This window comes from Ictidomys tridecemlineatus, chromosome 5 (assembly GCF_052094955.1).
Source record: "Ictidomys tridecemlineatus isolate mIctTri1 chromosome 5, mIctTri1.hap1, whole genome shotgun sequence".
NCBI classification, from domain to species: domain Eukaryota; kingdom Metazoa; phylum Chordata; class Mammalia; order Rodentia; family Sciuridae; genus Ictidomys; species Ictidomys tridecemlineatus.
In genome coordinates this window covers 188,314,029-188,338,178 of record NC_135481.1, presented here as the reverse complement: position 1 = coordinate 188,338,178, position 24,150 = coordinate 188,314,029, and the positions used below count along the sequence as shown (strand labels likewise).

Sequence of the window (24,150 nt, the reverse complement as noted above, 5' to 3'; positions counted from 1 at the left end):
AGAGAATTACAGTCACCATGACAGAGTACGACGGACACAGAATTTAAATTTACTGTATGAACTGAATTAATTTGCCAGCACGGAGGGGATACCAGGCCTTTCTTGCTAGGAAATTATTTCCACATGTTCCCATTGTGCGGGGCTTCTGAACTTGGGATAATCCGAACAACAGATCAGCATTTTAAGAATCTGAACTTGGGAACTATCAATGATTTTGAAATATGGGGGTAAGGAAAGGTCCACAGCCGAGCAGCTGCGAGCTACGCCAAGACACAAACGGGCTCCTGCAGAGCAGCCCTGGTTGCTGGGGTGCTCAGGAGGCCCCTGCCGTGCTGCTGGGGTGGGGACCCCACGGGGCAAGAGACAGGCTCACCCGCCACTGTGCGTCAGGAAAGTACAGGTTCCTTCACGCGTAAGCAACAGCGATAACGAGCAATTCCCTACCTGCCTGGCTCCATCGTTAACAGAGAGACAAACCTCAGGGATGGCTCTGCTCCTGAGCCCGTGGGGCAGGGCGCTCCTCATCGTCTACTCTAACCTCGTCTTTCATGTCTACTCCGTTTTCTCCTCTGTAATAGGATCTTTTTGTTGGATTTAGAATTAATTGTAAGTATTAGGGTAGCTTTAAATTCCATGGAAAACTCATATGCATAAAAAGGACATAAAGTTAAGTCTTTCGAGTTTAAAATCATACCATCAGAGCCACCAAGGGTGGGTGTGGGCAGTTCAACGTGAAGTCTTCCAGCTCAGACGGTGGAAGCACCAGCTGGGCCAAACCGCGGAAATGACCGCTCTCAAGAACTCATTAGGCATTCACGGGCACCCTGCCGAGCTGGAGGAGAGTGAACTCCTAGGTCTGAGCTGCCGCCCTCCGGCCCTTCGTCTTTTATGAACGACCATGAGTCTTGTGACCTGCCCACGCTCACCGTCAGCACTCCTAGAACCACTCAAACTTTGGGGAAACGGGACATCACTGTCATCAACTTGTCTCAAAGAAGAGCTGGAGGGGCCAGGGGGCTGGGAGAACAGAAGGCGGGCGAGGGGACTCTCGTCACTCGACCATCATGTTGAGGATGACCTCGCAGGTCATGTCTTCACCCAGGGCCCTGCCACCGGCTGCTGTTTCTTCACGGGGGACAGGAGCTGCCTGGCCCGGGAGCGGGGCCCCGCTGGCCACGGAGACCTCTGCTGCAGCAGCCTCTGGGGGGACAGGGGAGAGGGCGTGTGAGGGACGTCTTCCAACCCACAGGCATCTCCTAACTCACCCTGGTGCCAGCCCTCTGCCTGAGTCACAGTCCCTTGAGCTCAGAACGGTCACTGCAGGAGTGGGCAGCAGCCTCCCCGTTGAGATGTCTGTCTCCAGATAGGGGCACATGTGGGCATCACAGGGGGCAGGGGACAAATGGCTGCTGACCAGAGATGCTGCTATACAGGATGTGGTTCAGAGACCAGTCCTGCCTGCTGCCTGCCGTCTTATGGCAGAGCCCACAGCAGGACAAGGCCACAGCAAAGAGCCAGCTGCTGGTCGGCACATGTCCCTGGATCCGAGGACACCGAGGAGCCCGTCAGGGCCCTGCTAGGAACAGGCCACCACCTGCTCACAGAGCTCCCTGCAGTGCAGAGGGACAGTGGTGGCGGCAGGCTGCAGGCCTCAGCCAGCCACTCCCCAGCTGGGCCAGGAGCCGCGAATCCACACCAACAGCATGTATGGCGGCAGCTTGCGGCTGCCGGAGGTGTTTCTGCCCCGGCATCGTGGGGTTGGGGAGGGCAGACGTGCCAGGAGTGTGCCGTGGGCCACAGCGAGAGCTGTCTCGAGAGCCCAGGTCACCAAGACCTGAAGTCAGGTGACGTGGTGCTTCTTGCTACCATGAGCCAGGTCCCTTGTCTAGGACCACACGTTGCTTTTAACAGCTGTCTCCCAACACGGAAAAGCCCCTCCTCAGCCACAGTCGGAGCTTCCCGTCCCCGCCCTCCTGGAGCGTGGACCTTCAGGGCATGAGCACTGCCAGGTGCCCCTTTCCTGACCTGGACGGCGTGACTCCAGTTCCAAAGGTGAGTGTAGGGAGGAGGGGGACAGGGCCCTCTGTCCAGCTGGGCAAAGCTCCCCCTGGCCTCGGTGTCCAGGAAGCAGGTCTGAGCTCAGCTCTGCACCAACGAGGGCCCCTCCCCAGAGTCACCAGCTCACCTGCCCACGCTGCTGTTCTGTCCGACTCTTCTCCACAGCAAAAATGTCACCGACTTTGAAACGGCAACCAAGCCATTCAGAATTTCAGTGAAGGTTACTCTAGTTCACACAGATTTTTGCCCAAGGTTTTCAAGGGCTCAACAGATGACTGTTTCTTCTTTTGGGTACCAGGGATGGACCCAGGGGCACTTCACCACTGGGCCACATCCCCAGCCCTTTTAAAAAAATTTAAATTCAGAGACAGGGCGTCGCTAAGTTGCTGAGGCTGGTTCTGAACTCGTGATCCTCCTGCCTCAGCCTCCTGAGCTGTGGGGATTACAGGCCTGCACCACTGCGCCTTGGGATTTCACAGATAACTTTTAAAGGACCTACTACATTAGGCGTGCAGAGGGAGAACTGCGGAGGAGCTGCTAGAGACCTGATTGGCAGGGAAGCCGTTATTTCTACGGCATTTTAGGATGGGTCCCAGCTCAGGTAGAGTGATGGGCCTCTCTGCCCTGGAGGACTGTGGGTAGGATTTCAGCCTCCTCTCAGCAGGGGCCAGGTTGGGGGTCACTCTCCTACCCAGCAGGTGGAGAAAGAAGGGACGCCAGCTGGAGGCCCCGGGCAGTGCTACAGGAACAGACTGGACACGCTGCCCTGGAGGGGACCAGGGTCCATGTGGGAGCAGACACTCAGCACAGAGTCACACCAATGCAGGATGGTCCTGGGCTCCTGGGGAACAAGGCTGGCCCTGTCTGGGGGGGAAGACCTCAGGACCTGCACGAGCGCAGCAGTCACAGGATCAGGGCGAGGAGGGCGGCCACTGCACGGGCAGCAAAGGGTGATGGCCACAAGGGCCTGGTCTTCACAGCCCTGGGGGCCAAGGAGGGGCTGGGATGGGGTCAGGATGGGGCCTCGTGTGCACATTTGGAAGGTCTCCAGGTGGCTCAGCAGGGACACGGAGAGGCCACGTCTTGAGTCAGGTGGAGACAGAGGGTCAGGGCTCTGGGGAGCTCAAGTCCCAGGCCAGGTGCCAGCAGGGGCTGTCACACGAGGAGCGGGCAGCATGGCCCAGGTGCGCATGAGTGGGAGTTGGGGCGAGCAGCCTGCTGGTGGGTGCTGTTCCGCTCTGAGCACCGAGGAGAGCACCTGCACCTGGTCCAGCGGCAGGGCGCTCCTGCAGGACACTGGGGCCTTCCGCCATGTGACGTTCAACACCATCGCTGGTATGGAGACATCTTCAGGCCAGGCCAGGTCTGCCGCCGCTCACCCTTTCCTTCTATTCTGACCCCGCGAGCACCGTGGGCAGCCCCGTGCCCTGGGCCCAAGGGGGAAGCCCCAGAGCTGGCAGGTGACGGCAGGAAGTCCTCTGGGAATGGGGAGATGCAGGATGCTGAGGAGCAGCCACTTGGCCCACCTGCCTGAGAAGAGGTCAGGAGCCCCTGCCCTGAGGCAGGGGGAGGGAGTCTGGGCTGGGGACACTGGACATCCACAGCCAGGCTGTGCTGTAGGACCTCAGCGTGGGGACCCAGGGGCCCAGCTGCAGCTTGCTTCCTGGACCGGGCAGGCTGGGCACCCACTCCTTCCTGCCTCAGTTCTGTCCTAGGTGGGAGGGCAGACCTGTGCAAGCCCTGGGTGGACGTGTGAATTCCAGAGGGGACAGTGCTCCAGGGGGCAGAGGCACCACTCTGGGGAGTGCCTATGAGGCTGGCCAGGGTGCTCCACTGGGGCCCCTCTGTCTGCCAGGACCCCGCCCGGCAGGACCTGGATTCCAGGCCTGGAGCAGGCGGCTGTGGAGTTCTGCAGGTGGGCAAGAGGTGGGCGAAGGCAGGGAGATCCGTGGGCTGCTCTGAGGGGCCCAGAACCCACCCTGCACAAAGCCCGGAAGGGTAAGGACTGCGCACACCTGTTCAGCGGCAGTTTCCAGAAACGGTGGATAAATGTTTAGTACAAGTATATCCCAAGTAGCGTGTGGGGCATACTTATGCTGAACAATGATTCACGGCTCATCTGCAGTTTGAATGGCCTGGGCACCAGCTATGTGATCCCGCAGCTCTGAAGGGACGAAGGGTGGCACCACCCCCATGGGGACACCCACCAGTCAAGGATGGAGGCTGGAGCCACAATGAGGACGTTTAGAGGGGAGTGTTTGGGGGTAAGGCCACCTGCTCTGGGTCCTCTTCTCAGCTCAAAGGTTCAGCCAGGAAAGGTGTGCACAGGGGCCAGTCTAGCCTGTGACTTCCCTCACCTGGACAAAGGGCAGGAGGAGGGTGAGGACCCCCCAGATGAGGCCATGCTGGACTTCCCGACAGACCTTCCGTCTGAAGACAAGTGTCTTTACAGGAGGAGACACAGGCACAGAAGGCAGAAGGCCACCTGAGGAGGAGGCCACTGGCCAGGGGATGCTGGCAGCCACCAGAGGCAGGAGAGACTGTTGTCTGCAGCCCCGAGGGACACGCTCTGCTGAGGCCTGTGTGGGGCCTCTGGCCTCTGCAGCTGGGCACCACCCTCGGCTACTCTGAGTTCATTTATCACAGGAGCCCTAGGACAGCTCTGGCGGGCATGGGTGACAGTGCTGTGACCACAGAGTCTCTGGGGTACTGAAGGTCAGTGCGGCTGTCCTTGAGCCTCACAGACAAGCTTGGAAGGGCCTATGGTGACCATGCAGCTGTCGGGGCTCTGGCACACCCGGCCCTTCTCTCCCCCAGACCCCCCAGCAGAACCAGGGCACCCTCCCTGCGTCACCAGCAGAACCTGCCCACCGTGGCCAGAGGCAGCAGCCAGGAGCCCTCCACCTGAGTGGACAGGCTGTTTCTAGCCATGTCCCCTGCAGTGACCCTCAGTTCAGAGAGGTCGCCATCCCAGGGAAAAACGAGTTTGTGTAAAGGAGGTACCGTCATCCTTTCCTGCTTCCTTGGGGACTGTCGGCCGCCTCTTCCTCATCCGTCTTCCCTTCCCCGAGGTGGCCGTCCTCTCCTGGCCCGAGTCACACTTCTCTGCGTGTCTGTGCATGTTGCTCTGCGGGAGAGACGGAGGCACCGTGAGGTCGCGTCCCCGGCTGCATTGAACACCAGCTGGAGGACGAGCCTCGGCAAGACAGCAGGCAACAGGCGCCCTCACGACCCTGGACAGGAAAGAGGACGTTCTCACAGTGACCCTTCCTGCTGAGCCGGTCTGGCCCAGCTCGCTGGCCTAGATTCTTTTTATAACAGGAGCGACAGGACGGCAGCATTAGCTCTCCTGGAAGCCGCTCCTCTCTAAGTGAGGACTGATAACCACAGATTCCCGTCGATTTTACAGAACTGGGGGCCGGGCTGTCCTGCCAGCTTCTCTCCTGGACCTACCGGGCCCGAGGACACAGGTGGCTACTGATGAAAGTGTACCTGACACTCAAAATTGGAAACAAAGTCAAGTATTGCCCAGTCAAGCCCAAGAGCGACACATTCTCAGTTAATGAACACAGAGGTTGACTTAAAATCAGCTAGAAAATTGTCACTGTTTCTAAAGTTCACATGCAAACGTGAAAGCTGGTTGTCTCGAATTTGCTGATCACATGAAACGCCCCACCTCGCCCCTGCCCCGACCTGGACCTGCTGCCAGAAGTGTCCTGCTCTGTGGCAGGAGAGCACACCAAGAGGAGGCCCGGGAGGTCCCTTCGGCTCCTCCCGATTGGGCTCAGCCAATGAGGTTGGCACACTCTGACCAGGGGTCCCATCTGCCCTGCAATTTCTATGAGAGTGCAGCTGTGTCCGTCACTCACTGCCCACAGTGGCAGCGGCGGTGGTGGCCAGTGTGACGCTGTGGCAGGCCGTTCCCTGGTCGATAAGGTGCTCAGGAGCGCTCCGCCTTTTGAGAGGCCAAAGATTCTTTGAAAATGAGAGAAAAGCAAAGGTGCTACCAGCCCGCGACCTCCTGAGACTCAGCTCGGCCAGCCTGTGAGCAGCAGCTGGGGGGACGCTCTCAGTGCCTGAGAGAGCACTGAGCCCAGCCAGGAGCCACCAGCATCCACTGGGCCAGGGTCCTCACTGGGGAGGACGGGTCTGGGACATTCTGGCCCCTGACACCATCACTGTGACTGTGTCCGTGAACAGAAGTCTGCGAATGATTTAATTATTAAAAATCATTTTGGATTCCGGTTTCCAGATACGCTCTCTCTTACGATTAACAGCTTTGCAGAGATGAAATCCACGGACCACGGGACTTGTCCACTTAGAACGCAGACGCTGTGGTTCACTCTCAGAGGCCACCGCAGCCAACTTCAGGGACTCTGACCACCCCCAGGAAGACCCGCACCCACGAGGCCCCTGGGCGCTCAGCGGCCATGGGTCTACTTTCTGCGTCTGCGGATTTGCCATCCCAGACAATTCACCCGGAGGACGGTGCCCCAGCAGCTTCGGCCTGGCTTCAGTCGGGGCTCCTCACGCCGGAGCAGGTGCCCACCCTCTGCTCTGCCCCTAGCTGAGGACAGGCGGCCTCATCCAGCACAGCAGCTTCGGCTGCTGGACACTCGAGGGGACTCCACCTGGGGCTACCAACTCGGCCCTCGGGGGCTGGCGGTTCTCTTGGGCACCGCATCACGCGGTGACTGTGTCACTGGCGGGGACCTGCCCCGTCCAGGGTGGCTCCCCCATGCTGCAACCCACCGGCCACACAAGAGAGTCCTGTCCCCCACCTTCACCCACCGCGTCCCTGCCGCCTGGCTGAGGGCCTCCCCTGGGTGGCCCTGGTGGCCTCTCACTGTGCTCGGACTTTCCCTGACACTTTCCGTGTGTCTACGGGTGGCCTGCACGGCTCCTCTGCAGAAACGCTGCTCAGATACGATAAATTTGGGTGCTGCTGTTTTTAGCGAGGTATCTGCCTCCTCAAGTTGGAGGGGTTCTCCAGATATTCTAGATACCAGCCCCCACGAGCCTCCTGCGTGGAAGACAGACGCCGTCTGACGCCATGTTCCCTGGGACCACGTGGCCGACGCCCCTTCCCTGCCATCCCGCTCACACGGGGGCACCCGGGCCCATTCTGCTCTTGAGGATGCTGCTCTCGGGCACTCGCTGTGGGCGATGCCACCTGTACCACCACCACCACTTTCATTTGAAATCCTGCACAAACAGGGTTGAGGTTCCAGAACTATCCACTGCTCTGCTCAGAAGAACGCAGCTACACGGCTACTTTCACAGAAAGTACAGTTTCCCCCATAAAACCGTCAAACACAGATAACCGAGGGCCCAGCAAACCTGGAGCGCACGTCCTCCGGGGACCTCGCTGGCCACCTGTGCTGCTTTTAAAACCCCGCCCACTGGCCCACAGTCCTGTTCTCACAGAGGACTGTGCACCCCTCGTGGGGTGCTACACTCAGTGACTCACTTCTGATGAAGGGACTTGTGTCACCTGAGACGAGGCGGCAACAGGCACTGGCCTCCCTCCGGTTCCCCCACGTGCCCTGGACAGGGAGGACGCAGTGGCCCCATGCAGCTGAGGCCAGCAGCAGGGGGAGCCAAGGTGGAAGTGTGTCCCCCACCGACCCACCTGCCGGCAGCCTCAGGCGACCCAGAGCCAGAGCCAGCAGAGGAGCCTGTCCCCAGCGACCGACCCACAGAACCCGAGATGACGCACATTCGCCGCCTTAAGCCACAAGTTCTGGGGTGACCTGTCATGAAGACACAGATGAACACAGCACCCGAGGGAATGACAGGAAGCGCGAGTCTGTCTCCCGGCAGGGCACCCGGCGCGCTCCACGGCACCTGAGAAACGCCCAGAGCCACCTACCTCTGTGAGGTGGCCTCAATCTAGTTCTCGGGGATCATTTAAAAACAAGTTTCGAAAGCTGAGGCCCTTTCGGGAGTCTGAGAACTCCCCCAAACCGCCAGCTAGGCGTGGTGCGAGGGACTGCCTGCTTTGGGGGACAGGAGACCGCCTGTTGGTGAGGTCTGACCTCCCAAGGTGACAGGGGCTGCGGCGTCCACGCCTGGCTGGTGGTGGACACCAGCCTGAGCCTGCGTCCTCCCGGGCTCACAGCGCTGCGAGCTTACCCAGCGGGAGAAGCCCTTGCCGCACTTGGGACACTTGTGCACCGTGGGGATGAAATCCGAGTCATGGTACTTCCGGAAGTGGACGTTGAGAAGCTGCTTCTGCCGGAAGCGCTTGTCGCAGGAAAGGCACTCGAAGGGCTTCTCCCCCGTGTGGGTGCGGACATGGACGGTCATGTGGCGCTCCTAGGGCAAGGAGGAGCAGGGCTCCGCTGGTGGAAGGCCTCCACCCACCACCCGCCCTGCTTCCCCCCTCCCAGCACAAGGGCCACCAAACGAGCAAGACTGCTGGCACGCTGTGGGCACAGTGCCACCGTCCCGCCCTGCCACGGGGTTGGTGCTCTAGTCAGCTCTGTGTGGGCTCCGGTTCCACCCTGGGGGTGAGTGGCGAGATGGTGACCCCATGATCCACAGAGAGTCCCCTATAGTGACCTGCAGACAGCACTGCAGACCCAGGTTCACAGGCAGTGGACCTGCGGCATGGGAAGTACCGTGTGCCTGAACCCCTGTCCACCTACTACCCCTGCTAGACCCAGCAGAGCTCGACCACAGGTCTTCACGCTGGTCTTAAAGCATGACCGTGGGAATAACTGTCCTTAGTGAAGAAAGGACTAGATGTTTCAAAAGTAAGACCACAGGAGTGACTTGAGAGACAGGCGCAAGTCACGCCAAGCACATCCTGTTGGTATCAGCTGGGCACAGTGGCACATGCCTGTGACCGCGGCAGCTCGGGAGGCTGAGGCAGGAGGGGAGTTTGAAAAGTAAAAATAAAATCAATTCACTAAAAAATAACAAACCAGCTACTCGTTAACATATTTCTGTAGAAATATATATATTTCTCAAAGCAAAACAAAAATAGTACTAATGTCTGTCTAACAGTCTAGGTTGCTCACTGCAATACTTGGGACAATCAGAAATGCAAAACTATTCATGGTTTATCTGAAATTCAAATTTAACTGTCTGGTGTTTTTATTTGCTGAATCTGACAATCTTCCAAAGAATTTAGGTGGAATCCTATCCCTGATTCTACCCTGATGTGTGTGGAAGTAACTGAGGAAATCACAGATATGTAGTTAGAAAAGGAGGCAGAATTTTAATAGGTTTTTTTTTTCAAATAAGTGTGGATATTGCTCTTTGATATTATGCCCCAAATCAATAAATGGTGTTTCCTAGTTGGGCACGGTGGCACATGCCTGTGATCCCAGTGGCTGGGAGGCTGAGACAGGAGGATCCAAAGTTCAAAGCCAGCCTCAGCAACTTAGCGAGATCCTAAGCAACTGAGAGATACCCTGTCTCTAAATAAAATACAAAATAAGGCTGGGGATGTGGCTCAGTGGTCGAGTGCCCCTGAGTTCAATCCCTGGTAGCCCCCCACCCCCCAAAAAATGGTGTTTCTTCACGTTCAGTTGCAGTGGAGCCTGAAACTGTGCCTGTCAACTTTCTGTCCCATTGTCCCGAAAACCCTTTGGTCTACACTGTGCTCTGGATCTTCTGTCCATGCATGATTCTGTAACACCTTGGACTGGTCACTTGGAAAGTATCAGTGTAGGGGCTTTGGCGATTCTGTAAAGTTGACACATTTGCTGTTGGTGCCCCGAGGCTACCACAGTGACCCACAGGCCCATGGGACATGTCATGCTTTGGGCCAGACACCACCACGGCCCTGGCACCTAGTGCAAATGTCACACAGCTCAAAGGGACGTGTTGGCATTCTTATGACAGTGGCTTGGCTGGGGTGGGCCCCTGTCAGGTCCCAGGGGCCTCGGGCTGCTGCTTGACACTGGCCACTCTGGATGTGCCAGGCTCCTTCAGCAGTTTCCCAGCGAGGGAAGCCGGCTCTGCCCTCCTCCCGGGCCCCGTCGCGCCACCTCCCTGCCACCCGGGGCACCAGCGCGGTACCTGCTTGCAGGCGTAGCTGCAGTGCTGGCACTTGAACCTCTTCTCGTTCCTGTGGGTCTTCTGGTGCTGAATGAGGGCGTAGCGCTCGTGGAACCCGGCGGAGCAGTAGCGGCACCTCATCTCCGTGGCCTTGTAGGTGTGCAGGTTGCGCAAGTGCACACCTGAAAGAGTCGCGGACACAGCCGCCCCAGACTGTCACCTCCTGTCAGGTGCTGACCTCTGGCTTCCCTGGTGGGGCGGGTGGACTGTCTTGTGCACTGGAGGGTGTTCAGCAGCCTCCTGCCTCCACCTGCCAGACACCAGCAGCCTCCCTGCCTCCACCTGCCAGACACCAGCAGCCTCCCTGCCTCCACCTGCCAGACACCAGCAGCCTCCCTGCCTCCACCTGCCAGACACCAGCAGCCTCCCTGCCTCCACCTGCCAGACACCAGCAGCCTCCCGCTCCACTGTGACAGCCCAAATGCCTCCAGATAGTGCCCCACTTCCCTGTGTGCCCTGTTCCCAGCGGAGAGCCTCTGCAGCTACGGGACCTTCATCTAACCCCCTTCAGTGTGGGTCAGGGTCTCATGAGGCTGGTCCTGCGGGAGCCAGAGTGTCCCTTTAACCAAGCTCCTGAGAACTGACCCATGGTGGGGGGCGGTCTAAGGATAACTAAGGCTCGCACATCATGAAGACAGCCCCTCCGCACTCGGACTCAACAGTCCTGCGGAGAGTCAGGCCCTGTCTTCCTCACATCCAGAGTGACCTGGGGCACACACACTGTCTGGCCACGCTCCAGAGCAATCTCTGCTGGACTAAGTCTCAGGGTGGCGTTTCTGTCACCGTGGGAAAGGCTGAACCAGAGCAGACAGCTGTGGCGGGGGGCCACCCTGCGAGGTCCGACCGGGACATCTACAGAGTGGTTTCTCATGGTGGATGGAGCCTCCCGGGGTACGTGGAACGTGTCACCCACAGGCATGTGACATAACCGTGCTCCTCTGCCACGGTGTCAGAAAGCCTTTTAGCCTCTCTCGGCAACGGGCTCCTGATCCTGGGCTCCTCCCAAGTCCCACTGGGCTGTGTCTGGGGTGAGTCGAGATCGACAGAATGTTCCAGATGAAAAACAAAAGATCTGTCAAACACTTCTACTATTTTGGGGGAACTATTTCAAAAACATTTTATCTCACCTCTAGAATTCCTCAGAGCAAACTGCGGAATTTTTATTTTTGCCAACACATTTTGAGCGCCATCACGTCATGAATTTGGGAAAGAGAAAAAAGGCCACGGGAAGGGAGGCCAAGGAGCCAGGAGCCAGGAGACAGGCTCTGGGCCTCCTCTCCCACCTAGTCCCCAGGCTGAATCCCTGGTGTGCAGTCCCCCAGTGTCCCTCCTGTCCTGTGGTGTCCCCGAAGCTCAGCAGAGGAGTGTGGCCTCTGTGTCAGAGTCACCCTAGTGAAGTGATTCCCCTGAAGGGAGCCTTCTGTGCCCTTGGTGCCCGGCTGGCCCCCAACTTGGGGAGAGAGCACCCACAGAGCTAGAGTGACAGCCGACTGGCCCTAGCACCAGGGTCAGGGGACTCTGGAACAGGCCGCTCTGGGTCTCTGAGCCACAGTGTCTTCCTCCCTAAGAGCAGGTCAACGTGGACTAAAGTATCACTTGAGACCCTGGTTTGGGGCCCACCACGCGTGGACAGGCCCAGCACGGAAACCTGCCGAGGCTGCACTTGAGGAACCTGCCACCAGATGGCGCTGAAAGACCTCTGGAAAAAAACTTGTCCCTGGACAAGAGCGGCCGGGCAGGCTCCACACCAGCTCTGCCTTTGCCCGCTGTGCCCAGAGGGGGCCGCCAGCGCCATGCTGGCAGGGAGGGAGGGTCAGACACTCACGCAGGTCGCTCTTCCGCGCGATGATGGTGGCACAGTGGGGACACTGGTACTTGGGCACGTTCTCGCTGTGCTTCTGCAGCACGTGGATCTTCATGGTCCCGCTCTGCGTGAACCGGGCGTGACAGACGTGGCACTCGTAGGGCTTCTCACCTACGACAGGGACGGAACCACCCCCTGGAGCGCGGCTCACCCCTCTAAAAGATGCCTGGTGCCTGCAGCTTCCCCACCAACCCCTTTCTCACAGGTGTGAGCCCCTAAATCAAGCCAGACAGCGTCCACTGGGCCCAGCTGTGTCCACGTGGCCCAGACCTGGAGGCTACTGGCCCACTCAGGTGGGCGCACAGCTGTCATCCTCAGGGTCATAAAAGGCACAGAGAAGAACAGACACGTTGTTCATGCAACTCAACAGCGTGTCCACCGCGGGCGGGGCCGGCACACCTGTTATATGTTTGGCCTTAAAGCTGAAGGATGGGTTAAGGGGTGGACTTTGAGGCACCTGAACAACCCACAGGAACAAATGCTAGGGGAGCTTGCCACAGTGGGCACAGTGGGCGCTTCTGTGCCTCCCCTTCAACCCTCAACACAGTTCAAAAGCCCCGTGGCCACAGAAATCCACGTTCTAAAGAAGCCGGGACGTGGCCATGGGGCGGGCCTCACCCGAGTGTGTGCGCATGTGGCGCTTCAGCTTGTAGGAGTCCTTGCTGGCATAGCTGCACAGGCGGCACTGGAAGGGGCGCTCCCCCGTGTGCGAGCGGATGTGGCGCTTCAGCTTGCTGGCCTGGAGCAGAGGGAAGGCCGCTGAGAAACGGGAGCTCAGCCAGCTTACAGCACAGACCTCAGGGAACCAGGCCTGAGCACCGGAGCCCACGTCCTCAAAAGTATCAAGCAGCCGCTGCCTTTGGCATTTGGTTGTGGGCACTTTCCATTCGAGGTGTGAGACCTTTGGGGACAGACAGCTGGAGGCACTTTGCTGTTCAACCTCACTCTACAAAGGGACACTGGGAACCTCCCCGATCAGTGCCACATGGGTTTATGTCCAAGGCCACTGACGCTCACAGCAGCACAAGTGTAGGGATGTGTGTTACTGGTTTCTTTTTAAGAAAATAAATCGGAATTTGATTAGTTAGTTAAATAGTGAACACGGAACCCCCCATTTGGTCATTTCTGGCTGCCTGCTTTACCTCCTTCTAGAACTTTTCTTATGCTGTGTTGCCTGTGTGTTCTGCAGGAGACAGAGGGTGGTCACCAAGGCCCACAGCATCCTGCTTATGGTCATCCTGCTTATGGCTACACTCAGTCTGCTTCCCAGGAGAGTGAAAGCTATGCACAGGCCAGGAGAACCTTCAAGAACAGGGGAAGTGTAGGATGGAAAACGAACCAAACTGAACGACTTAGCTTAATTATCCAGGAGAAGAGTGGATGTCTCTGAGCGTTTTAGAAAGCCAAGCAAAAAGAATTTTAAAAATCACAGCATGAAGGTTTGAGTCAGACAAGTGAACTGACTGGTCGAGGAAGGCCGTGAGCAATGTCTCTAAATAACTTTTCAAGGTAGGATGGGCCAGGGGACCTCAAAGGCCTTCCGAAACAGTGCATCCCTCACACCCGGCCGGCCAGTGTGCACAGGGATGGAGCCTCCCCACCCTAACGCAGACCAGCAGGCACCATCTGGAAAGGGCTCCGAGGAGCAGAGAGCAGCAGCCCGGTGGCCAGGCAGCATAGAGGCTCTGGAGCTGGAAGCTCATGCCCAGAACCTGCCGGGCAACAAGACTCCATCCCCAGCTCAGGGTCCTCCGGCACCTCTGTGCTTTGAAACCTCGTTCTGTGTCTGCGTCCCATGTCACAACCTTTAACTCACATGAGTGAGAGTCTTTAGAGACAGCAAGAGCTGGCAGAAATGCCTGGAATCAGTTCCCTCCCTTGTGAAACGCTCTTGCCCCATGACTGGATCTCCACACTAGCTGTCCCCTTTAGCTCAGTTCCAACTGACCAGGCCCAGCCAGGACCCAGCATGCTCCTGAACAGAGCGAGTCCCGAAATTTAACTGACTTTGAAAAGTAAATGCGGTTGCATCTGCTAAACCTGCTATAGGGCTCTATAAAACTGCCTCCTTGAATGACCTTGAAAATAACAGGTTTGGAAAGGGCGCTCCCTCTGTAATTAAGAGTGGAAAAGGCTGTGATTACATCTTCCAGCACGTTGCTTTGCATCTGAGGCAGGGACACTGAGGTCAGCTCAAAAACTTCAGCAAAAATTCAGATGGGGGGGGTCTTAGTCCAGTGAGGGAGCAAGCACGGGCCCAGCATGTACAAGGCCCTGGGCTTAATCCCCCAGAACTGCCAAAAAAAAAAAATTTTTAGATTGGACCTGTGTTTTATGTTAGAGCAAATACATTTCAATTTTGTAGCACCGAGAATGACATATTAGGTGGACCTTTCCAGCAAATTCGAGAATTATTTCTTGACCACAGTAATTTCATTTGTGATTTGTATAACTTCAAGTATTATTTTCACTGATGAGTAATCAAAGAGGGAATGAAATCCAATTCTCTGTGTTCTGTTTAGAAAACAGAGTGCGTAGTACTCCCTGCATGAATGTGAAGCAAGCCCCGTCTTCAGGAAAACCTCTCTTGGGCTGGGTCCTCCCAGTGGCCCCGGGGTTGGCGTTGGCCGGGGCAGTGGGTGGGAGGGGACCTACCTCCACGCTCGCGTATTTGCACAAGGTGCAGCTGAAGGGCTTCTCGTGGGTGTGTCTGTAGCGCCGGTGCCGGACGAGCTCCCCGCTGGTCACAAAGGCCATGTCGCAGTCCCCACACTTGTAGGGCCTGGTTCCTACAAAATCACAGTGTTCACACCTGAACAACCACAAAATGTCCCAGGATTTCATAACTTCTAAATTACACTCAAACTCAAAATGCTTCAAAAATCAAGGAGGAGCTCTTTAGGCTATAAATATCACAGACGCCTGTGGGAGAAATCTTGGTAACGTTCAGTGCTTTTAACTTAAGTGCAAGAACAACCGGAACCAGCAGAACTGAACTACAAAACAACCCGGGACCGTAGCCCACGACCCCGGGAGGACGCTGCAGGAGGCAGGCGGTAGGAGCCCTGCGCACACTGCACCTCGGACACAGCTACGGAAGGTTTAATGCACAAGTTAGAGATGAACTAAGATGGCTGAGACCAACAATAACTAATAATAAAATAGAGTTATAACAACACACTGGGATAAAAGTTACTTGAAACCTATGAACTGTTTATTTCTGGAATGTTCCATTTAGCAGTTCTGGACTGCAGGTGACCATAGGGCACTGAAGCCACAGAGAGTGAAGGAGGGGAGGAAAAGCCCCTTCTCCTCCTGCATGAGCCTTGGCCTGCCCCAGGGACAGCCCAGGGCCACTGCACCTGTGTGGGTGTTGACGTGGTTCCGCAGCAGAGTGACAGTGCGGAACGCCTTCAGGCAAAGGTGGCACATGTGGGGCTTCTCGCTGGTGTGGGTTTTCATGTGACGATTGAAGCTCGAGACTCTAGAGGAGGTGAACACGCAGGCGCTGCAGCGGAAGGTCCGGAAGGTCCGCTTGGCTGCTGTGGGGAGACACGAGAAAGCACATGGTCACCAGAGTCTTCCTTTAGCAGCCCCAGGGCTACTGAAACACATCAGAGCAGGCAGCAGTTTAGGAGCCAGCGGGAGCAGCTAGGGACACGGTGCCCCTGGACTCACACTTGTAGTTACAAACCGCTGACGGCGTTTCAGTCCAAATGCATGATACCAGTACCAGAGAGAGCAACGCCAGCCTCATTCACAAAATTTACAATTGTTTCATTTGAGCTGGCCAGTGGCTTCCCAAAGACTTGTCTTTACCTCCCTAATCTGGAATCACCCAGTGCAAAAGAGGCTACCTGGGGTGGTGTGGGAGGAGGACATTGTTTGAAAACATTCCTGAGCAACAGGCAGCAGGGAAAAGCAGCTCTGGGGTACAGGCAGAGGGATGAGGTGTTTTGGGGACACAGGCTTTGAAGAGCTCCAACATGTCCCTGGGAATGAAGAAGGCCATGCACGGGCCTGGGGTTGTGGCTCAGCAGCAGAGCACTTGCCTTGCATGTATGAGGCCCTGGGTTCCATCCTCAGCACCCCATAAAAACAAATAAATAAATAAAATAAAGGTTTTGTGTCCAACTTCAACTAACAAAATAAATATTTTGTTTTAAAAAAAAAAAAAAGGTGGCCACACACATGCCCAGGGCTTATGCCTGACTGGAAAAAGCTCTCAGCACTCAGCCCTGGCTGACTTTGATATTCTTGGAAGCGGGAAGTGAAGGCTGAGGCAGAGCTGTCAATCACCTGGGTGAACACTGGGAAGGCCAGGCCCAGCACACACATGTTCTTCAGCAAGACCCAAAGAGATTTCATTTTACTTTTTGGTTTCAGGTGTTGAAGGAAATCCTTGCCCAATCATTAGCAGAGGGTTGCAGCAGGCACACAAAGCAAAGAAGAGACGTTTTACCAGCCCAGCAAATACAAGGAGCAGCAACCAACAGCCCTGGGGAGGGAAAGAATGTGATTTACAGAGTTGCCCCCTTAAGAAAGCATGCATGGTTCTCAGCAAAGCAAGACAAGGTATGTCCAGAAATAGGGAAATACGATGATTCATAAGATAAAAAGCTGAAAAAAACTGCACCCCAGGAAGTTCAGACACCTGACGTACCAAAGACTTTGAATCAATGATTTTAAGCATGTTCAAATACCTAAATAAACGGTGTGTAAAGAGCTGAAAGAAACCATGAAATGGTATCTCACCAAATTGAGAATATCAATAAAAAGATTAAACTTCCAAAAAAAAAAAATAGAAATCCTAGAATGTAAAAATGCAATAACTGAAATGAAAAATACATAAAGTGTCCCAATAGCAATTCCAAGCAGAAAGGAGAATGAATCAGTGAATCTGAAGAGAGGGCAAGTGAGATTACTGTTTGGAAATAGAAATGAAAAGGAAGAAAGTAAGCAGAGCTTGAGAGACCTGTGGGACATCCTCAATTGTACTAAGACATCCAGGAAGCAAGGGCAGGGGAAAAGTTTTTTTTGCAAAAATAACTGCAGAAAACTTCCCAAATGTGATGAGACACTCTACACACCGAGGAGCCTGCTGAACCACACCCAGGGTAAACGCAGAGAGATCCACATCAAGACACTGGAGTCAAACTGAAAGACAGAGGCAGTCTGGAAAGCAGAACCTGAGGTGAGACTCTTGCCCACAGGGAGGCTGGACAAGATGAGCGGCTGACCACCACTGGTACCATGGAGGCTGGAAGGCAGTGGAACCAGTGGTCAGGAGCTGAAAAGGGAAACCAGCAATTCCACAGTGGGCAAGAGCATCCTTCAGCACCGAAGGAGACATTCAGACCTGCCAGCTAGACAGAAGCTGAGCAAGTCTGCAACAGGCAGACTGTCCTATAAACACTGCTACGGAGACTCCACAGGCTGAACAGAAGGACACTGGATATACCTCGAATCCACAACAACACAGGCTCACTAGAAATGCCATCCTCTTTTGTGTGACTCCTCTTTCTCCCTGTTGGTCTAAAAGAGATCAGCATAAAACAGAGTCATGTATCTGTGTTCATGGGCACACAATGTATAAACGTTGTTCTGGGAAAATAACGATATGGACGAGTTGAAAGTAAAATTACCGAAGAGCGATGTTTCTAAAAACGTACTGTTGAAAGGAAAGTGGCATTAACTTGAATTAGATTGCTATAAATTGAGATGTTAAATGCAATTCCAAGGACAATCAATGAAAATGAATCAAAAACATATTAAAATGAAGGCACAGTAGAAAATAGTACTCCACATGAAGGAAAGCAGTCTTAGAAGAACAGAGGGGAAAAATATGACAGTTCAAAAAAACTGAGCTGGGTACAATGGCACACGCCTGTAATCCTAGCGACTCGGGAGGCTGAGGCAGAAGGATCACAAGTTCAAAGCCAGCCTCAGCAACTTAGCGAGGCCCGAGGTAACTTAGCAAGACTCTGTCTCAATTTAAAACATAAAAAGGGCTGGGAGAGGTGTGGCTTTGTGGTTAAGCACCCCTGGGTTAAATTCCTACTACCAAAAAGAAAAAAAGAAAGAAAAAGAAAACAAAAATCCTTCCTTATCAGTAAGTAGATCAAATTCTCCAATTAAAAGGCAGATATTTGCAAAAAAGGACAAAAAGCATGGTCCAACCACTTGCCTTCTGCACGAAACTTGTTTTATATTCAAAGGCACAACAAGGCTGACAGTAAATAAAGGGAAAGTGCATGGGCAGAGCCACCAAAGGAGGCCTGGGGTGGTGACACAGACATCAGATAATACTGACTGGTGTCAAAAATGACATTCCATAAGGTTAAAGGGTCATCCGTCATAAAGACAGGACAGTTACAAATCACATGCACTTAGCTGAAACTAGAAACAGCTCATGATAGCTGGAGATTTCGACGCCACCCTTTAAACTACAGATGATGCAGATCAGCATGGAAACGGAAGACTTCAGTAGCGCTGAAGCCAAGCAGGCATGACTGACAGCTACGCAACACGGCACAGCAGCAGCTCTGCGTCTCCCAGGAGCACCCCCGGAGGCTCTGGGCAGAGCAAATGGCAGGCTGCAATACAAGGCTGGATGAATTCTTTAAAAGGCAGAAATCTTACAGAGTACGCCCTCGGACCATAGGGAATAGAATTAGAAACCCCTATCAAGGGGAATTCATGAATATGTGGAAGTTCAGCAACACGCTCCTAAGGCCAGTGGGTCAAAGAAGAAATCACAGGAAGATCAAAAAATACTCTGCGATAAACAGAAGGGAAATGGAAGAGACCAGGGCTCACATGATGGACCTAAAGCAGGGCCTGGAGGGAGAATTTCAGCGGTGAACACTTGACCCTGTAAAAAAGAAAAGTTTAAAATCAGTAACATAACTGTATACCTTGAAAAATCAGAAAAAGAAGATAGATCTAAGCCCAAAGCTAGTAGAAGGAAATAATAAAGAGAGCGGTGAAACATTAAACAGAAAATAGAGAAAACCCACCAAAACTAAAGGTGGATTTTTTGAAATCAACCTGACAAACCATTACCTAGATTCTGAACCAAGGGGTGGGGGGGAAACACTCAAATTAAAGTCAGGAAGGAGGAGGGGTCATGACTAGCCATCTGCAGAAGTACACGGGAGCATGAGAGCACTGTGGACAAATGGGATAGCCCAGACAAAGTGGAAACTTCTGAGGAGCACACAAATGGCCAGAACCGACCAAGGAGAAACAGAAAATCTGCACAGACATACAGCAGTAAAGGGATGGGTCCAGCCAGGCTCAGGGGGCACACCCCCATCCCAGCCATTCCTGAGCCTGGGGCAGGAGGATTACAAGTTCAAAGCCAGCTCTGGCAACTCAGCCAAACCTTTCTCAAAATAAAATATTTTTACAAAGGGCCAGGGAGGCATGTAGTTCAGTGGTAGAGCACCCCTGGGTTCAATCCCCAGCACTGCCAAAAAAAAAAACAAAGCGAAGAGGGAGAAAGAGAGAGAAGAGAGAGAGACAGAGATACTGACTTGGTCACAAGCTTCCCACAAAGACCATCCCAGGACAAGACCAGTGCGCTGATTAACTCTAGCGACTATCTGAACATTGACCCCACCCAGCCTCAAACTTCTCTCCCCAACTATCCCAGCTATCCCAAGAGGACAGCATCACTCTGACGGGAAAGCAGACAAAGGCATCCCAAGAAACCCGCAGAGCAAGCTCCCTTCTGACCAAACGTCCAATACAACACTAGCACATCGAGTCAGCAATGGCGTGGACGGGGCGCCAGGCCAGGTGGGACCTGCCCAGGAACAGAGGGCCGTTCAAGGTACAGATCACTCAGTATAGCACCCACATTACAGGATGAAGGAGACAACCACACACGGGCATCTCAGCAGTCTCACAGAACCCAACTTCCTTCTCTTGACAAAGTACTCAAGGGGCTTGAAGTAGAAGGTGTACGGGTTGAACTGTAACCGCCCCCTGCCCCCAAATAGGTGCTTGTGAGCTTGTCCTTATTTGCAAATAGCATCTTTGCAAATGGAGTCAGGTTAAGATGAGGTCCTATTGGACGAAGGCAGGTCCTGATCTGATATGACTGGTGTCCTTCCAAGAAGAGGAAAGGAGACAGGAGGGTCCTGGAGAACTCCAGGGACAGTGGGGGCAGAGACGGGCATGTGGCACCGACAAGCCAAGGACAGCCATGACTGCTGGCAGCCCTAGAGGCTGAGAGGCCTGGAACGTATGGTTCCACAGAGTCCTCCTGGGGAGCACGGTTTCCCCAAAAACTGGATTTCTGACTCCTAGCCCAGCACTGTGGAACATGACATTTCTGTGGCTTTGAGCCACCTAGTTTGTGGTGCTTGCCTACAAAAGCCCTGGAAAATGAACATGAGAAGGAGCCCACTGAGAAATGAGCAATCCAGTCCCCAAAGACACACCACGGGCAACAAAGGTGTGAGAAACACTCATCATCTGTCATTGGAGAAATGTCAATCACCCACAAGATGGCCATAACTTAAAAGCCACATGGGAAGTAAGTGTTAGAGGGGCTGAGGAGAGGCTAGAGCCCCATCACCCTGCTGGGGATGTAGATGGCTGCAGCCACTGTGGAAGTGTGGAAGGGCCACAAGAAGTCAAGCACAGGGCATCTGCATGGCCCAGCACCTCCACACCTAAGTGTGCACCTCCAAATTGAAAACAGGTGTTCAAACCAAACCTTGGGCGTGAATGGTCAAAGCAGCACCATTTGCACTAATGAAAAAGTGGAAACAACCCATGTCCAGCAAAGGAGGACTGGAAGAACACAATGGGATGTGTTCAGCAACAGAACACCGTTTAGTCATTAAAAGCTCACCAATGTAGGTGAGTTTCAACAACAGATGCTAAGTCAAAGTGGACAGACCAGAAGGCCACATGTGACAAGAGAGTGACCCCACTTGCATGAAATGTCCACACCCAGGCCAATCCAGGAGGACAAAAAGTGGCCTGGGGGTTGCCAGGGGCCAAGGGCAGGAAGTGACCGGTGGACAGAGGTTTCTTTTGGGAGAGACAAAACCAGACATCAGGGAAGGTTGCACAAAATTGTGAATATGCTAAAACCCTGAAACGACCTACGACTGGGGATCTCAGCAGGCCGTCTCCTGAGCACATGCCTGAGAAAGGGCCACGAAGCTACGGGCTGCAGAATCGACCTCCTGCACAAGCCCAAGGCAAGAAACCTCACGGAATGGCCTCGGCCACACGTGAGGGCCACAGGTGGTGGCAGTGTGCCTGGACAGCACGCTTCTTAACCGAGTCACCTCCCACTGGGCCACCTGTTGCCAGGAAAAGAACAATGCTGAGTGCTGTCAGGTAGGACCCTGAAAAGCTGAGCTGGGAAGGAGTCTTGACGTAAATGAGCAGCTTCTTTTTTTTTTTTTTTTTTTTTTAAGAAAGAAGCCAAACAAAATATTTTGAGGGTCAAATTCACCCTGGGGGGCCACTGAAATACAGTGATTTAATATAGCTTTTATAGAACTTGAAAGTCCCTCCTGAGGGCTGGCTGCATCTGCCTCTTGGGGCCCACCCAGCACCTCTCCAACATAGAGCAGTCCACACCCACATGTGATGTATACATGCTGGACAGACGGGCAGCACAGAGCACTTTCTGCTGCTTAAGCCCGTGGTCCCCACCGCTGTGGCTTCTTAGTCCCTCCCCCTGGCCTCACAGTCTCCTGAAGGAGTCTGCTCAGCTCCAGGGCCTGTCGTTCTTGCTCCTCCTCAATCCGGGAAGGGCTCACCCCCCTGTCCCGGTCTTACTTGGCCCCCTTCTCAGACTCCACTGGGGCTGCAAACTACACAGCAGTGTCCGGAGCTCAGTCTCCTATTTATGAGGATAATACTTCGCAGAACATTTTTACTGTGCTTTTAAAACTTGTGTGCAAAATGCAAAACACTTCTGAATTTGATTCACAATACAGAGCATTAGTTTAAAATTTTCCCCATTTCCTGACGTTTTGAAAGCAACTAAAAGTCAACCACTTAAAACTTCAGTTACCACTGCCTTCCCACAAAGAAAAAGCAGCCCGGTTTTTGTAGTCTCTTATGCAAGATGGAAAGGCCTACCCTTTGTTTTTCTTTGATTTTTTATAGAGCTGGCTTTTTCAACATCTGCTTGACCAGATGCAGGTTTATCTTGCTGTTCTTCCACGTTTAAATTGGAAATTGTCAGAACAATTTCATCTTTTCCTTCGTCTCCTGGTCTTGCTTCCACAAGAAAGAATTGCTCTTCTGTGCTTTCAGTTGATCGGTTTTCCACCACCAGCTGCTCCTCTTCCTCACCTTTTTCAAGCTGATCAACAAAAAATGAGCATTCAAACAAAGGCAACACTATTAATTACAGTCCAACTAAAATCTCTGCCTTGGACAAACCATAGAATATATGAAGAAAAGGAAAAATAAAAAATTATGCAGTGCCACCAAAATGCTTCAGCTGCAATAATTTACCACTACGGTTTTTGCGGTGAAACAACTTTTTTTTTTTTAAACACGATGCACCTATAGTATTTGAGTTAGCATAACTTTAAAAACCCTAATAAAAAAAGAAACAAAGGTCTCCCAGGATTTTCCTGGGAATTACTTTTTACTGTGTTTAATCTTAAACTGCAAATTAGCTTGTCCGTTGGTAATATTGCACAAAGCCGAGTTTTACAATACAGTTTTATTTTCATCTTTTGTGCACAGGGTTGGTTTAACAATTGTACCTTGGTCAATCCTGTGCTTTGGGCCCCGCTGGCCGCTAACTGGCGCTCTTCGCCGGTTGCGGACACGTTCTCCTCCAGCAGGTGGAACTGCATCACCTCCACCCCTTGCAGTGGGAACAGCTCTTCCTGGACGCTGATGGCCAGGCACTGCTGCGCACTCTGTTGGGGCTCTTCGCGGAGCCACAGCAGCGACGGCAGCCCGCTGTCGGCCTGCACCACCACCTGCACCTCCTCTGCCGGCTGTGCACTCAGCCAGCCCAGCTCCCGCATCTCCACGTCTTCAGAAGCCAAGTGCACGGTCTGCAGTGTCAGGATGTGCTTCTCGCTTGGGGCGGGCACCAGCGACAGCTCTCCCTCCAGGTGCTTGGCTTGCAGGGCCCTGCAGCTCCCCTCGGCCTGCAGCTCGCTGGCGCCCTGCGGGCTCCCAGATCTGCGCACCGTTTCTTCCTGCATACCCTGCTCTGGGACTTGAGCCGGCAGCACATCAGGCTTTTTGATTTTGGTAAACTGCGCGGAAGGGCCTGAGACCTCAGTGGCGGCCATGGTGCCACTGCCTGATTGGGAAAGAAGCCAGCGGTCTGGAAGGGCACAAAGGGCTGGGCCTAGGGGCTTCAGGGGTGATGCTGCTCTAACCCAAGAGTGTCAGACCAGGACCCTGCGTGGCTCCCCAGGGGGCTGCATGGGAGGGACCTTGGCCGCAGCAATGTTCTAGAACGCAGGGGGGCCGCACGGGCTGGATGGGGGCCATGCGTTCTGCCCAGTGAGGCCTAGGTGGGATGCATGCCCTCTCCACCCCGCAGGCCTCCACGTGCACCGCGCTGGCCCAACCCCTCAGGAACAGGGAGCCTGCGGCCTGGTGACTCCTGACCCATCCCACAGGCCAGGGGCCCCCTAACCAGGGGCCCCCCTTCTCGCTTCCCTGGCACCCTCCGCCCTTGCCCTTCCCACCCTAAGGTACAGTCTGTGCTGGTAGAGGCTGCCTCGTGCCGCCCCCGGCCTCCCTCACCGCGGGAGGCGTGGCCTGGGGCCAGCCCGCCTGTCCAGGCCTCGTGCACCGCGTGCTGCAGCCGCCGCCGCCACCACCACCTTGAGGGTGAGCCCAGTGCGCAGGCGCCAGCGTCAAAGGGGCTATGAGAGGGGGCGGAGCCAGGGGCAGGGGGAGCTGGGGGGATGGAGCGAGGGGGGCGACCAGGGTAGGGGCAGGTAGGGCCGGGTGGGATGGAGAGTAGGGATGGAGGGAGGAGCTGGAAAGAGGTGAGAGATGGAGGAGAGGGAGGCGGAGGAGAGCCCTAAAGGGGGCGCCGAGAGTGCTGGGGGGAGAGGATGATGGACGTGGAGGGGGCCCAGAAGGGGGCGCCAAGAGCCACGGGGGTGAGGAAGGGGGCCGAGTGGAGGAGGGCGGAC

General features: G+C 54.6%; 1 protein-coding gene across 1 annotated transcript; it reads right to left on the bottom strand.

Annotated features, from left to right (window-relative positions):
- Positions 1-23,400, bottom strand: Ctcfl (CCCTC-binding factor like). The gene is made up of 10 exons (XM_040275809.2): positions 22,747-23,400; positions 22,109-22,334; positions 15,355-15,534; positions 14,648-14,781; positions 12,611-12,731; positions 11,954-12,103; positions 10,090-10,250; positions 8,194-8,376; positions 5,062-5,185; positions 1-1,200 (listed from the first exon to the last, which is right to left on the bottom strand). The coding sequence occupies exons 1-10, from the start codon at positions 23,287-23,289 to the stop codon at positions 1,052-1,054; spliced, it is 1,971 nt and encodes a 656-aa protein (XP_040131743.2). The 5' UTR covers positions 23,290-23,400; the 3' UTR covers positions 1-1,051.
- Positions 23,401-24,150: the final 750 nt, after the last annotated feature.